Below are 15,150 nucleotides of genomic sequence, written 5' to 3'. Positions count from 1 at the left end.
CCTCAAAAGCTACGGTCTGCGTGCTTTTTCAGTTCACGGACCAAAGGTTTGGAACTCACTCCCCATTGATCTCAGACAGACAACATGCTACACCACTTTTAAGAAGAACATTAAGACCTATCTGTTTAAAACTTTTTTAGATTAACTGTCATTTTAGCTCTTGTGTTTTTGTTTGTAATGTTATTACAGCGCCTTGAGCCTACATTTTGTTTGTTAACAGCGCTTTATAAATAAAATTATTATTATTATTATTAAGTGAGGCAATACTCTACGAGACATAGATGTTTATTTACAGGACATCACAGGCACACAAAACAACATCTTCTCTTAGCACAGTCTCGACTCCATATTGGCTCTCGAATTGGGCGGAAATCGTTCTCCTCTTCTATATATAATGTTGACATCCTTTCCAGTCTATTCTATAATAGTGCGCACCTCTGCACTAGCCTGGAAGGCGGTGCGCATGGTAGAGTTGTAACAATAGATCTATAGTGTTCGAAGAAATTCCCACCAAGACGAGGTCATTAACATTTTTTGGCAATGTAGTTGTTGCCAAAAAAGAACAATTTTCAATTCAGTTCTTCTTTGTAGACTTAATTGTTGAAATCATTCAAAAACAAATAAAAACCTCTTAGATGGATTAGGATCACTTTCTGATATTGTTTGTTGATCTCTGTAGACGAGATACCCAAATGAAATAGCAATTAGTTATTTGTGTGATTTCATATTATAGATGAAGTCTCTAAACTTGCTTAGACACCAAGCAAAGAAAAAAAAACAATGTCTCGAAGAAAAAAAAACGCCTTTAGTTACGATGGTGCATGCACTATAAGTTGACAGAATAATGGCCTTCGGACATTATCTCAACCAAATACGAACTTTTAGGTACCGATAGTTCCAAGATTTAATTAGATCCATAGACATTTATTTATGTCGATGATAAGATCTTATAGTTATATCATAAAAATATGACTATTGACAGCATAAAAGTACAAAGTAATTGAACATGTTGTTTTTTTTAAAGATCTTTTAGACTATAGTCTAGTAGTATAGTGAATTAGGTTAGAGTTTAGAGCTAATAGTAGAGATGAAAATGCATTAGATCTAGATCTAGTCTAGATATAGATAGAGATCTATTGAGACATACGCTAGTCTAGATATAATATCTAGATCTAGCTATGGGTAAAATTGAATGGGCCATGTGGGCAAATGAGCAGGCCATTGTCAGCTGCTTTGGTGAGTGCTCTGTAACTGAGTGTAAGAGTAAGACAAGAGTAAGAAGAGTCTGTACTGACACTGTGACACTAGATTGTCACTAGATCTATATGACTAGATCTATCTCTAGATCTATATCATTATCATATGAGTAGATCTAGATCTATATCATATAAAATTAAAAAATATATCAAATTTATTTAATATATGACTATACTAGATCTATTGAGTGCTCATCTACTATTGAGTGAGTCTCTGAGAGTCTGAGTACGAAGAGTTAAGAGTACGAGATTGATATAATTATGATAGAAGTCTGAGTACGAAGAGTTAGAGTACGAGATTGATATAATTATGATAGATCTATGTCTATATAATAATATATTAATTAGGTCTCTAGATTGAGTCTAGATCTATATAAAATTCTATATTATATATAATATATTGACTATTGACAAGTATTGAATGAGAGATATGATAGGTACTTCGATAAAAATTTCAAAATGATCACAATGCAATGGAACCTATTTAGTTAGATAGAGCTTGAGAAATGCTTTCCAATGATACCAATTTTATATTGCTGAGTTAATTGTGAGGGAAGTTATTACATTTTTAGTGGCCAAAAATTAGCCTTCTTTAGCCTTTGTAAATGAAAAAAAAAACTGTGACTGAAACAACTGACAGTTGAACTTAAATTAACTGTATTATAAAAAGTCTTAAAGATATGGGGTTGAAACTTCACACTCTTTTACATTAACCAGTATTCTGTTAAAATAAATTTAAAAAATAAGACCAAGCAATAAAATCTTTGAAAAAAAGTTAATTAATATATTAAAAAAAAGCCTTCGACAAAAAATAAAAATATATGTGATTTTGTCATCATATGAGCCAAAAAATCACAAATAAAACAAATCAGAGATCTGTATTGTGTTTTATTTTGTTTAATTATAATTCTACTGTATTTAAATAGCTATTTATATGCATCAGATAGATAATTCTTATAAATTATAAATGAAAATAGCACTGCGCAGAAAAATATTTCCTAAAATTTAATGACTATAAGTTTCATAAACTTCATAAAAAAACAGTTTAAACCTTTTTGTAGAGCACTGGCAATTAACCATTTTAAAATGCCTTAATTTAAATGCTTTAAAAATTAGATTGTAAATGAAAAATTTCTTGCTTCGGACAATAAAATAAAAAAGAAACCTTGCGATTTTTTTAGAAGTTATTAAAAGAGTTTTTACTTGAATTTTTGTGCAATAATAGCTCATCATTTTAAAAATATAATGTACTCATTTATTAACTATTAATTTACATGTATATTAATAGAAAAAAACAACACACAGAAAAAAAAATTATTAGTTCGCTGAGCTAAAAATATGAAAAAAAAATTGTAATATTTAATATTATTTTTTAAAGTAATTAAACTTTTACTTTAAAATTTGCAGATTACAAAGTCATTATAATAAAGACACATTCCCTCTCCATAATCTAGCATTCAAAAACTAAAAAAGTTAATCTAAATGAAAAATTCCTATGTGTGCTTCTAAAAATAGCTTGTGATAGACAGAAATTGACCATTTCCAGTAAATCACAGTGTTGGTTGTTACTAAAAATAGATTTTAACCATCAACTTTGAAAATTAATATCTAAAGAGTGTGCCAAGCTACAAAGTTCAAACTTAGCACACATATATATATAAACATGCTAAATTCAATAGAATTAGTGAGATTGTTGTAACCATAAACACTTTTATTTTATTTAAAAAAGAAAATTTTACCCTTCTTTGTCTTTGTTAATTTTAATATCAAATATCTTTAAAGTGCGCCAAGAGAATTTAATGAAATTTGAAATATGCACATTTCATAGTATGATAAATTATTGTAGCAAACAGCATTGTTGTAACTTTTATAGGAAAAAAGTTGTAAATTTGTCAACTTTCACATAAACTTTTGTTAAGAAAAATTTAACAGATTGGCTTCAAAAGCAAATAAAAGGGATCTCTGATATCTTATGTTTACAAAAAGTAATCATAATTAGTCCTCAAATCAAATACAATGTGCTAAAACTTTGATGGAAATGACCACCCCTAAAAAAAGGGTAAAATGTGCTGACACACTTTCAGCCATTTTTTGGGGAGAAAAAAAAATGGATCTAGGTCAGTTTATCGAAGTACCTATTATGAATTGAATATATAATTTATAATATTGTCACTTGTGTTGTCACTATGACTATTATTGTATAAAAAAAGTATTTTATTTATAAATAATATTAATAATAACACTAAGTCACTATTGAAAATGAATATTGACCTGACAATTTGTTCACATGACTATTCGTTCACCCGACATATCGCTCATTGACAACTTGCTCACAGATAACCTGTTCACCGACAACTTGATCACAAACAGTTGATTCACCAAAAATCGTTTACTGACAATTCGTTCACCAACTAATTGTTCACAGACAAATCATTCACTAGATAGTAACATATTGTTAATATTATTTTTATATATTCTTGTCGCGTGTTGAATTTGTTTACATTAAAACTTTTGTAGCTATTATTTCAAAAAAAAAAGTTAATCCGAGTTTCTATGTTAGTTTTATTTTGTTAATTCTTTGTTCATTGTTTACTTAATAGTGAAAATGTCCAATAGGCATGTTAAATTTTATGGAAAAAAATAAATAAATAAATAAATAAAAATAAATTTAATAAAAAAAATATATTTAAAAAATACTCAAGGCCTAAAAAAAAAAAAACCAGGTTACTAAGACAGTTTGTGTGGAAACACAAACTCAAAATCTGTCCCCTAAGTGGTCGGCCTAGGTGGGTAAAAAGGCAGGTTTCAATATTTTCAGAAAGAATATCAGAATGAAATTCTATCAAAGGCAAATGACAGAGAAGAATGGAGAACGAATTTTGACAGATCTTGTGTGGGTACCCAATGCTCCAGCAAATCAAGGGATAGGTGAAAATGAAAATGAAGTTAAATGTGAACCTGGCCTAACTGATGTTATATCATGATTATCTAATTGGTCGTTAGAAGAGTTTTGTAAAGAGTGAATCTCATATAAAGCCTCAAAAAAAAATGTTTCGGTAGTTATATTATAAATGTGTTTCATGTCTTTTATGCTGCTCTGTTGTTCACGTGACAGTATGAAAAACTAAATATTAATTGTTGTTTTAAATTATGTTCCACTTATATGCATACTTAGAACATTTTCTCTTTAAAAAAAAAGGAAACATTTTTGTAAATGTAGTAGTTAGTATGTCAGAACTGATCTAACTTAGCAATATTTGTATATACAATTGTAAAAAATAAATCAATTTTTTAAATAAAAATTCTAAAATTGTTTGCATTCTTCTTTTTTCTTCTTCATCGTTCTCATTGTTATGTTGGAGTGTTCATATGACTAGACCAATACATGAGATGAACTGCGCAGTGGTTTCCAAATCAGGGAGCTCTCCATATAGTTTTCTTTCTATTGGGGTGATTTGGGGCCAATGTCTTATACGGGCCTCTTGGTAGAGAGAGCAGTTTTGTAGGACGTGGTCGGCATTTTCTGGTGATACTCCACATGGGCAGATTTCACTGGTTCCAATTTTGAGCTTCCGGAACATGTGTTGTCGCATTCTGTTGTGTCCGGTCCTGAGTCGAAAGATTAGACGTTGGTCTTGTCGGGATAGCTTATAGTAAGCATCATCTTTCTTGTGATTTGGATGGGAGCTCGTCCATTTCTCATTTATTTTATCTACAATTAATTTCTTCATTTCTTCTGGATAGAGAGCAGAGTTTACTTGTGAGTTTGTTCTCCCACTCTTGGCGAGTGTGTCAGCCTTCTCATTTCCTGCTAGTTGTATGTGAGCTGGTATCCATTGAATGACGGTTTTTTTGCTGTTGTGGTTGAGCTTTGTGAGTGCTGTTCTGAGGTTTTTAATACAAGGGGAATCAGAGTTTTGCAGGCTTTGGAGGGTTGTTTTTGCGTCTGTTAGAAAGACAATCTGACTGTGAGGGGAACTTGGATGATTTGCTAGCATGGTAGCAGCTAGTGCTAGTGCTTCCCTTTCTGCTCTGTGACTGTCAGAGAGCTCTCCAGTTGCAAAGGATTTTTCTAGTTTTCCTCCATCTGGCCATTCGATAAGTATTCCAGCTCCTCCATTTGTGGTGGCTTTATGGGATGAGCCATCTGTGTAAACTCTGATCCACTGATTGCTAGGGTAATTGGTATGTAGAAAACAGTTCACTATTTCCTTGAGCTCTGTTGGTCTGTAATCAGATTTTCTTTTTATTTTTTCAATATGGTCCCTTATAGTAGGAAGAGGGCTTTCGTCCCAGGGTGGAGATTCATTATAGTGTTTCGAGGATTCCAGAGTAATTTTTTTAAGTTGGTGTTTCTTTTTTAGGTTTAGAGATTCCTGTATGAAATTGGTCCTTTTGAGACGGTTTTTTGTGCCAGTTTTGTGGATTTTTGTTCTGAGTGGGTGCCTCTCCAAGGTTTCCAATTTAGTGAATTGGGAAAGGATTTTTATTTCTCTTCTTTCATCCAGAGAGATCAGGGCAGCGGTTTCCTCCATAGCTCTTATGGGTGTTGTTTTGATTGCTCCTGTCATTATCCTTAGACCAATATTTTGAACCTTGTCTATTTTTCTTAGGTTAGTTTGGGCTGCTGAGCCCCATGCTGTGGCACCATATTCTAGTACAGGTCTTACATAACTGGTATAGGTCTTTTTCAGGATGTTGTGATTAGCTCCCCAATCTGTGCCAGCTAATTTTTTCAAGAGGGATAGTCTCTGGATGCCTTTACTCTGTGTTTTATCTATTTGGTTTTTCCAGGTTAGTCTCGGGTCATAGGTGACTCCAAGATAAGTAGGGCTGTCATTTTGTTTGCATAAATGTGTTAAAAATATGGTAAGTAGTCGTCTCCCTTACTAAATAGCCTCCCATGTTTGTTACTAATAATAGTGAATAGCTGTAAAAATTGTGTATTTTTATGAAAAAACTGCTTGCTTAGTTGATTTTAAAAATTAAATTTTTCACTTTCGGAAAAGAAAAAAGTAGCCTTTGCATCAGAACTTTGAATGGCCTAAAATATTATGATGTCGGATTTTCAATATCTTTACTAGTTTACGAGATCTAAACGGGACAGACGGACTGACAGAGAGATCACACAAAACTAATAGCGTCTATTCCCCTTTCAGGGACTGCTAACAAAGTTTCACCAATGTTTTGCAAACACATAGATCAGTGGTTCCCAAACTTTTTTGTCTCATAGACCCCTTGCCATATTTTCTGGTTTTCCGTTGACCCCCTGCTTAACTTATATTGCATTTTTGCAAATTCATCAACTCCTTTTTTAAAGCGAATTTCTAGATCTAGTGAATCGAAGAGTGAAAAAGTAATTTAAAGCTAAATAGTAAGTAAAAGAGATCTATTTCTGTAATTGATATTCAAATTTAAACCTATTAAAAAAAACAAATGAATTACTAGAATCACCAAACACACTGGAAATTTATTTTTTTGCTGGTTCATAATCCGTTGTTTCATGTAGGAATTTGTTATTCTATGAAGTAGTCCTTCAAACATTAAATATTAATTAATTAATTAATTATCTGTATTTCTTGATCTTTGGTGTCTTGCTCAAATATTCGATCACGGAACTGTTTTCACTGATAGGAGAAGGGGTGTCTAAACCAGTAAGCTTTGAGCAGAAAGGACTCATCAGCCTTCATTTGCAACCCACCTAGCAGAAGGAAAACAGAATTCAAACCTCTTCTGCCTTGCAGCTATATCAGGGTGGCATCCTTTCAAATGATCCTCCAGCATAACTAGTTTCATATTTTCATAAAAAGGCACTTAGGCAACCGCTTGTTTAACAAGAAAAGAAAGAATCCCAATTTAAATAATCCACGCTGTACAATCTATATTTCTTTTTGTGAAACATTAGTTACATGTAGACAAAATTAAGCTATTAAAATAAGTATTTCAATTAAATACAACAATTTTTCGTTTGATTAACAAGATATGTATTTGAAGGATTAACTAAGGTACAAATCATATATTAGTGAAATTAGTGTATGAAATAATTACAATATTGGGATGTGAAAATTGCTTAAATAAAATCCATTATCGTAGACCCCTGTGGACATCTCATAGACCCCAATATATTTTTTCACTTTTGTAGACACCTTGGAAGTCTTCGTAGATCCCTGGGGGTCTGTTTAGACCACTTTGGGAATCAATGGCATAGATGAATATAAAAAAACAAGACTGGTCAATGAACCATTTCTGCTATTATAAGTAATGGTTCCTTGTCTAATAAAGTTGTACTACTTCTAGAACTGCTATTCTGTCTAGCACTCAACTAGGTGTTAATTAGAGTATCCAGCTGAATGGGTAGATAAAAAAGGGGGAGGTATAGGTAGAAGAAGGCCCTAAAGAGTGTTGACCATAAGGGTATGATGGAATATGTTAATTAAACATCTGGACTGCTATTAAGAAGATAAGCAAATTTGGGTGGGGCGAACAAGACTACATGACGGGCATGAATGTAAAAGAAAGTCTACATAATGAAAGTAAAAATTTTGCCTATAGTTAAGTGAGGGCCCATTTACATTTTTCAGCTAGCTTGTTGTAAGATCTCATTTTTTTAAGTTCAATTTTTATCACAAACTGTCCTCATTAACAAATAATTAACAAAGACACTCTCAGATTAGGCCCGATATCTAGCAATCAAAAATTTATTTTTTGGAAATAAGAGCTACAAAAGTATTAATGTAAACTAATTAAACACGCAATGAGAACATATAATATTAACAATATGTTACTTTCCAACGATTTGTCTGTGAACAGTTTTTGATGGTGAATGATTTGCCATGTGACCGATTTGTCGTGTGAACGATTTGTCGTGAATTAATTGTAGGTGAACAAGTTTTCGGTGAGCAATATGTCGGGTGAACGAATAGTCGTGTGAACAAATTGTCGGGTGAACAAAAAGTCATAAATGATTTGTTGGTGAACGAAATTTCAGTGAACGAATTGTTGTGGAACCTGTGAACTCGTAAACGTCTCGACTCGATCTAGATCTAGTTCTAGTGTCGCTCTGATTGACCCATGATCATATCATATATAATGAGGTGAAGAGGCATTACTCTTGAGAAATACTGAATAGAATAGATCTAGAACTAGATTATATGTACTCTGTAGATCTATGTAAATTTAGAGACTAAATGTAACTGGTAATCTTCAAATACAAAAACAAAATCTAATAAAATACTCAGAAAGACACAAAGATAAAGGCACATTCCTCACTCCATATGCTAGAACAAATTTGTACAAATGCTCCTTCTTCCCTAGTGCTATTATAACATGGAATAGGTTGTAATGTGTAAATGGGCCCTCACTTGGCAGAATTTAAGTTTAAGTCATTGGTTAACATGCATGACTAAATGCATGACTAAATGCATGATACTAGGACGTAATCATCTTCTTTTTTGAAGTAACGTCTGTATTATATAAGATAAGATAAGGTACTGGTGGTGCCTAGATCTAGTTAGTCACAACTAGTGGAATTACAACTAAGTTGACTATAGATTTAGAATAATTTAGATTCTATTCAGTCTATTATTGTCTTTTGTTAATGTCTTATCTATTCATATTAGTGCTAATATAAATAGAAAAAAAAATTCACATTGAAACATAGATACAGACTAAAATTTAGGTTGAAGATGAAAAGGCACAATAACTAATTAATTCTTAGTTGACTTAAAATTTAATAATAAATAAATTAAATACACACAGGATATCTGATACACAATAATCAATTGATTAATCAGTGAATTCCGATTGTCCTTTTTCTACCTCTGAATTTAAATGTCAATAATCAGTAGGTAACCTTTAGTGCCCTTATTTTTAGCCTTACAGTGCCTTACTTACTACAAAATATTTCTTAATCTTTTAACCTAGCTGATTATTAGTCTTTATTAGATGTAGGTGTGTTCACCTGTTAACACATTTAATATTATGCTGAAGAAAAATTAAATTTAAAGATTTGAATCTCTCAAAATCGGAATTTTAACATTGAATATTTTCTTTACTCTTAGTGACCATACTTTGTGGAGTATTGGCTGTCAGTGGTCAGTTCAATTTATGGGGCATTGGAGTTTATGCTATGTATCCTTTTTTGTTAAAATAATGGTCCTGCATATAAATAATAGCCTCCTATAATTGTATATACATGTTTATAGAAAATGTCTTAATGGCGTACAAGTTCTGAAGCTGAAATTAAATGTTGTAAAAAATGATAAATATTTGTAGCTTACTAGTAAACATCAAAACAGTATTTACAATAACATTTTTAAAAATATATTTGCAAGGTTGAAATAATAATACTCTTTATTTAGGCCTACTTAAAATAATCATTTTGCCAATATTTTTATGCAATTTTTCCTTTATGTTAACAAGTTTGAAAGGAATAGTCACATTTCTCATAGAATATCCACGAGGTAAACGCCAAAAAGGTACATCTTACCCAAGAAGGTAGTAAAAACATAAATTTTTAAAAATTTTGGTCTTAACTTTAAAAAATTTACATTACAGTGTAACAATCTTTTTTAAAACAATATTTGTGGTTATTTGTTGCAGATTTCAACATCTATTATCCATACTTATAAGTAAAGGAAGACTTTTGACACGCAATTACTTTGTTAGATTTGTGTTTTACTTATGGTAAGATTAAAACTCAACGTTATCATTGAATGAGTCCTTAAGTATTATCTTTTTATTTACACCTTGTTATTTGTGTATGCCTTAAGTTATTATTAATATCTCTGGCAGACAACAGCTTTGTATGTACCAGATGAGACAAATATGCGGGTCAAAATTAAGTCTGCATAGTCACAAGAAATATTGCCTTCATCCTTAATTTTCAACATACTATTGTGTTGTATTCTTAGAGTTAACCTATAATCACTTAGAAAGCAACTTGGTGTTAGAAAGACTTTTAAATGATCATTGTAGATTGCAATGATGGTGAAAAGATGTCAGAACTTAAAATTATGCTGTCTGCTTGGAGTGATATATATTTTAACAGATGAAAAATTAGCAGCATGGAGTGTTGGATTATTGAGCTGCTTTATTTGAAGACAAAAAAAAAATATAACTTTTTTCTTGTTGAATCAAAAGGATTTGACTTAAACTGATTTAGAAACTATTTCATTGTTAACCCAAGTCAAATTTAGGTTTAATATGAAACTATTTCTAAGCCAGCTATGTGATGAGCAAAATAATACATATATAAATTTAGTGACAAAAAAAACATATAATTAACAGCACCAATGTTATTATATTAGTAGTACTTTGACTATATTGACTGTTACTGATCTTTTAACATTTGATGTAATTGTTAAAGACAGCAATTCTCTAATTTTCAGTGTCAGTGTGCCTTGCTGTTTTATGTTGCCAACTATTCTGGGTGCTCTGTGCTACATGATAACTAGTCTAATTTACCTTGTGGTACAGTATATTTGTATCTATTGCAGATCTTTTTTTTTGTTCTATCTTTTAAATTTGTTTAGTTTTATTTAAGATTTCTTTATCGGATGTTAACTAATAATTTCTTTTTTAAATGATAACTGATTCATTACTAAAGATGCACGTATACTATTCTTTTTACTGTATTGATTATTGTCAAGTAACTATGTGTTTTTTGAGAGACCGTGGGGATAAGTGCTAAAGGCCAACAAAAAAAAAATCTAATCTATTGATAATAAATTTAAATAGCTCTCAAAAGAAACATTTGAAATAGACAATTAATTTTCATTCTGCATTGTTAATCTCGGATGGCATGGCTTACTTACATCAACTGGGAGTATGGGTCACCAGCAATAGATCTTTATAGTCCTTTGTCCTGAGCCATCCTTTCCTTCTTGTTAAAAGTGAAACTTTCAAGTGTCTGCCTCTCACCTCTCCAGGTGCTTCTTGGAATGTCCTCTCTTTCTCTTGCCTTGTGGGCTCCTCTTCAATGCCTGCCTTGTGATTCTAGTTGGCGATTTGCCCAAAGTGTTCCCAATCCAGCTTTGTCTTCTCTGATTTCTTCTTTTTAAGTTTAACATAAGTTTTTGTTTAGGTATATTTATGTGTGCTTTAAATAAATATTCTTATAACTATCCCTTAAGAAAATAATTTATAATTATAATAATTTATAAATATTTTAGACAACCCTGTGCAACAAAAGTGATATAATTTACCTTAAAACCCAAGAGTGTGCATAATCTAGAAGCAAGTAGATGTCACATGAGTAATACAAAATACAGCAAAACTAAAAAGCTTATAGAATAGAGAAAACAAAAAATAAAAAAAAAAAATATTTACATTCTACTGGAATAAAAGGAGGTGTGGTGGCTGAGCAGTAAAGCGCTTAGCTTCTGAACCGGGGTCCGGGGTTCGAATCCTGGTGAAGACTGGGATTTTTAATTTTTGGGATCTTCGGGCGCCTCTGAGTCCACCCAGCTCTAATGGGTACCTGGCATTAGTTGGGGAAAAGTAAAGGCAGTTGGTCGTTGTGACACCCTCGTTATCAGTTTGCCACAAATCAAATGACCTTTACATCATCTGCCCTATAGACCACAAGGTTTGAAAGGGGAACTTTTTTTTTTACTGGAATAAAAAGATGCCTTCCTTTTTCCTTTAGAATTGAGATAATCATCTTCACACAGCATAAACCATTTATAAATTAGTCATTATTTTCTGCTCACCAGAAGTAGTATCATTCACTTATTTTTACTTTGCTTTGAATTGATAGTTATCTTGAACATAGAGCTTACTATTTATTTACATATTTTTGTAAAGGCAGCAATTAAGGGAGAGCAATGGCAGCCCATTGAAGTAGACAAAGAGGAAACTGGACCAAAAGTTATTGAACAGCCACGAAGACCACCACCAAGGAGACCAGATGTTTCTCAGAGAGGGCCACAAGAGATTAACTCGAACCAAGTGTAACATACTAACTTTATTATCTTCACATTTATTTTTGAGTGAGATTTTCCAAATCTTATTTGTTTTATTATTTGTAACTCTGCCCAACAGTCATTATGAATTTCAATAACTCATCATGATTTGTGAACATAGCTATGTATCCTTCTTTTTAAACATAATATATATATATATAATGTGACATACACATTTCATGTCAAAACGTCCCATTCCAAAATGACCATTAGATCAAAATGCACACGCTAAAATAACTCTGTTAAAATGGATTGTTTCAATTTGTTCATCCTGTACACTAGTCTTTCATTTTTGTTTGTTTTGCTCTTATCTAACTTCATGTTTATACTTAATACTTATTTGTGGCTATTGAAGGTATTACAGCTAAAATATGAAGTTGATTTTATTTTATGTTCATTTTAATTCCATTTAATTCCAGTAATAGTTAGTCCGAAACACAATCCAGTGATCCTACTTTGATCAATTTCCATTTGTCACAGCTCTTTTAAGCCTGCAATCAATTGAAACTATGTAGACTAGTATCTCACCACAGTCATAAGAACACATGTCAAATGTTATTCTTTATTGGTGACTTCACACATGGTCTTCTGCCTTCTCTAACATTCGTGTGGTCATTATCTCATTCATCCCAACTAACCTATTCAAGTAAAATGAAATTTTACATACACACTCTTTCATCTGTGACATCTTACCCCTTTTTTAAGTATAATCAAATTTAATAGCATATAACAAAACAATTATTAGGCATTGCCAACCACACAAAAAAAAGTTTGAACTTTATTGGTACTATTTAATCATTATAGAAAGTTCATACCAGATTTTGTTCAGATGACTCAACCCCAGTGATTCTAATATGTGCTTTGCCAGTTAACATGATGTTACCACTGTAAACTAAGAGGAATTTGTTGTCCATCAGAAATGGACTATCTATCTCGACTGCTGTGGGATACTTTTCCATTGTTCCCCTGAATGTAGAACATTGCACATTGATGAGGTTGCAAGATATTGTTTCACACCAATCATGGTTCAGCCATTGCTCTCATTCATTCCAACTAACCTGAACAAATGAAATTAGTTAATACATACACACTTTTATTTGTGGCACCGTCAATGCCCAGTAGAAATGTTATCTACCACATTAACAAAATATTTGTTTCCTTCAAACTTCCATCATCTACACATGCCCAACGCATCATCCACTGATCTAGCTCACTACATCATCAACACATCTAGTTCATTGTTAGATCTACAGATCTGGTTTAATATATTTCAGAGATATTTATTATTTTCAGTATATCAAACTTTGCAATCAATTATTTTGTCCTTATTTTATTTTTTTTAGACATTATAATTATAATAAATTGATGGTTTTGAAGAACAACTTTGTACATATATTTGTTTTTATTATACTGAGAATTATTTGCTATTGTCTATTTGATTGAGTTTGATATGTTATGCTTTAAAAAAAATAACAGCAATGAAATACAAGTCTATATTCCCAAATTTTTTTTTTGTCATTGGGAGGGAAGAACAATGATGTGATGTTAAAATACATTCTACAACATCATACAGAATTTATTTTTCACTCAATTGTGACATATTCATTTGGGGCACCAAAATCTGGAGAAAGTGGTATATTGTTATTGTATTGAAGGGGCAGCATGCAATTATTAAGTAAATTACACTAATAATTACTGTAACTTAAAGGGTATGCTGAAGCTCATAATAGAACTAAAGATAACCAAATATTATTTATTTATTTAGTGCACTGACATATAAAGATTCATGATATTTGATTCATTATAAATTTCATACTTTTATGCATAATATTTTCTTGTTATATACTCTAAATATATACATTCCTTGATGTACACTTTTTTTTATTTACCTTTGTATATATAACTGCTGTGATACTTATAAATTGTATTGTGATGAGGAGGTACACTCTTTGGAGTGTTTTGACGATTTCGTTTGTACTTTAGTAATTACTGATTGTTGAAATCATTTTTAGTTTTCTTACTGTGGGACTACTGAATCTGTTGTGCAGGATTTATGTGTTTCTGTATTATTTTATTAGATTCACTTTATTTTACCTTTCTGCTCCTCTGAAAATTTGTTGAAGGGAGTTCTAGAAGACAGTTTTTATCTAGGTGTAAGACCAGATGGAGATTTTGTGTGTGTGTGTGGCCTTAACTTCATCAGTGCATCTTTTTCTTGTCTTACTCTCAGAGCTGACTGGTTGGTTAGCCAAAACATTATCCTTCATACCACAACACATTTAAACATCTTTGTTTTATTTAAGTGTGTTGAATTGAACATCTGCTACATTTTTTTAAATTTCTGAATTGTTTTAGAAGCTACAAATGTCTACACAAAGCAACATTATCCATTTCCTCAACATTTATTGCATAGATTATCATGTTTTTTTTTTATATATTATACTTTTTTTGTGTGCTTTTTTTTTATTGTACATACCCTGACCTATACATGTAACTTTCACATTCCTGAATAAAAAAAGAATTACAATTTAATAACATTCTTTTTCTATTTTTTCTCCCATATTATGTAATGACTAAGACAGACTGCATGTTTTGTTAGGTAAGGTACCGGTATATAAAGGAGTTTATAGTAAAAAAAAAAAAGTAACTGTTACTTGTAAAACAGTGACAATTTATGAAAGTTAAAATATTTATTAAAAAAAATCTAAATTTCTGATGATCCTAGGTAACCTCTGGAAAATCTTATTTTATGAAATACAGACGTTACTTCAGAAAAGAAGATGGTTACGTCTTATGCATGCTCCTATGTCAATCTAGTAAGGCATTTAATCAATGACTTAAATTCTGCCAAGGCTCAAGTCATTGGTTTTTAATATAAGAATCCTAAAAAATAGCACAATCGAGGAACATATTAATTATAATCTAGATAG

The 15,150-nt window shown here is 31.4% G+C and overlaps 1 protein-coding gene across 1 annotated transcript; it reads left to right on the top strand.

The window, feature by feature from the left end:
• Nucleotides 1-1,067: 1,067 nt before the first annotated feature.
• On the top strand, nt 1,068-14,755 carry LOC106074408 (cytochrome b-245 light chain-like). The gene is made up of 6 exons (XM_013235178.2): nt 1,068-1,236; nt 9,317-9,386; nt 9,678-9,752; nt 9,858-9,941; nt 10,646-10,727; nt 12,063-14,755. The coding sequence occupies exons 1-6, from the start codon at nt 1,179-1,181 to the stop codon at nt 12,210-12,212; spliced, it is 519 nt and encodes a 172-aa protein (XP_013090632.2). The 5' UTR covers nt 1,068-1,178; the 3' UTR covers nt 12,213-14,755.
• Nucleotides 14,756-15,150: the final 395 nt, after the last annotated feature.

This window comes from Biomphalaria glabrata, chromosome 7 (genome assembly GCF_947242115.1).
Source record: "Biomphalaria glabrata chromosome 7, xgBioGlab47.1, whole genome shotgun sequence".
NCBI lineage: Eukaryota > Metazoa > Mollusca > Gastropoda > Planorbidae > Biomphalaria > Biomphalaria glabrata.
This window is presented reverse-complemented; position numbering and strand designations above follow the sequence as displayed.

Excerpts from the sequence above, each read along its gene's own strand:
- LOC106074408 (XM_013235178.2), top strand. The coding sequence starts at position 1,179 with ATGGGTAAAATTGAATGGGCCATGTGGGCAAATGAGCAGGCCATTGTC. Across the intron at positions 9,387-9,677 it reads GGCATTGGAGTTTATGCTAT|TTTGAAAGGAATAGTCACAT; the intron begins GTATCCTTTTTT and ends TATGTTAACAAG. Across the intron at positions 9,753-9,857 it reads GGTACATCTTACCCAAGAAG|ATTTCAACATCTATTATCCA; the intron begins GTAGTAAAAACA and ends TATTTGTTGCAG.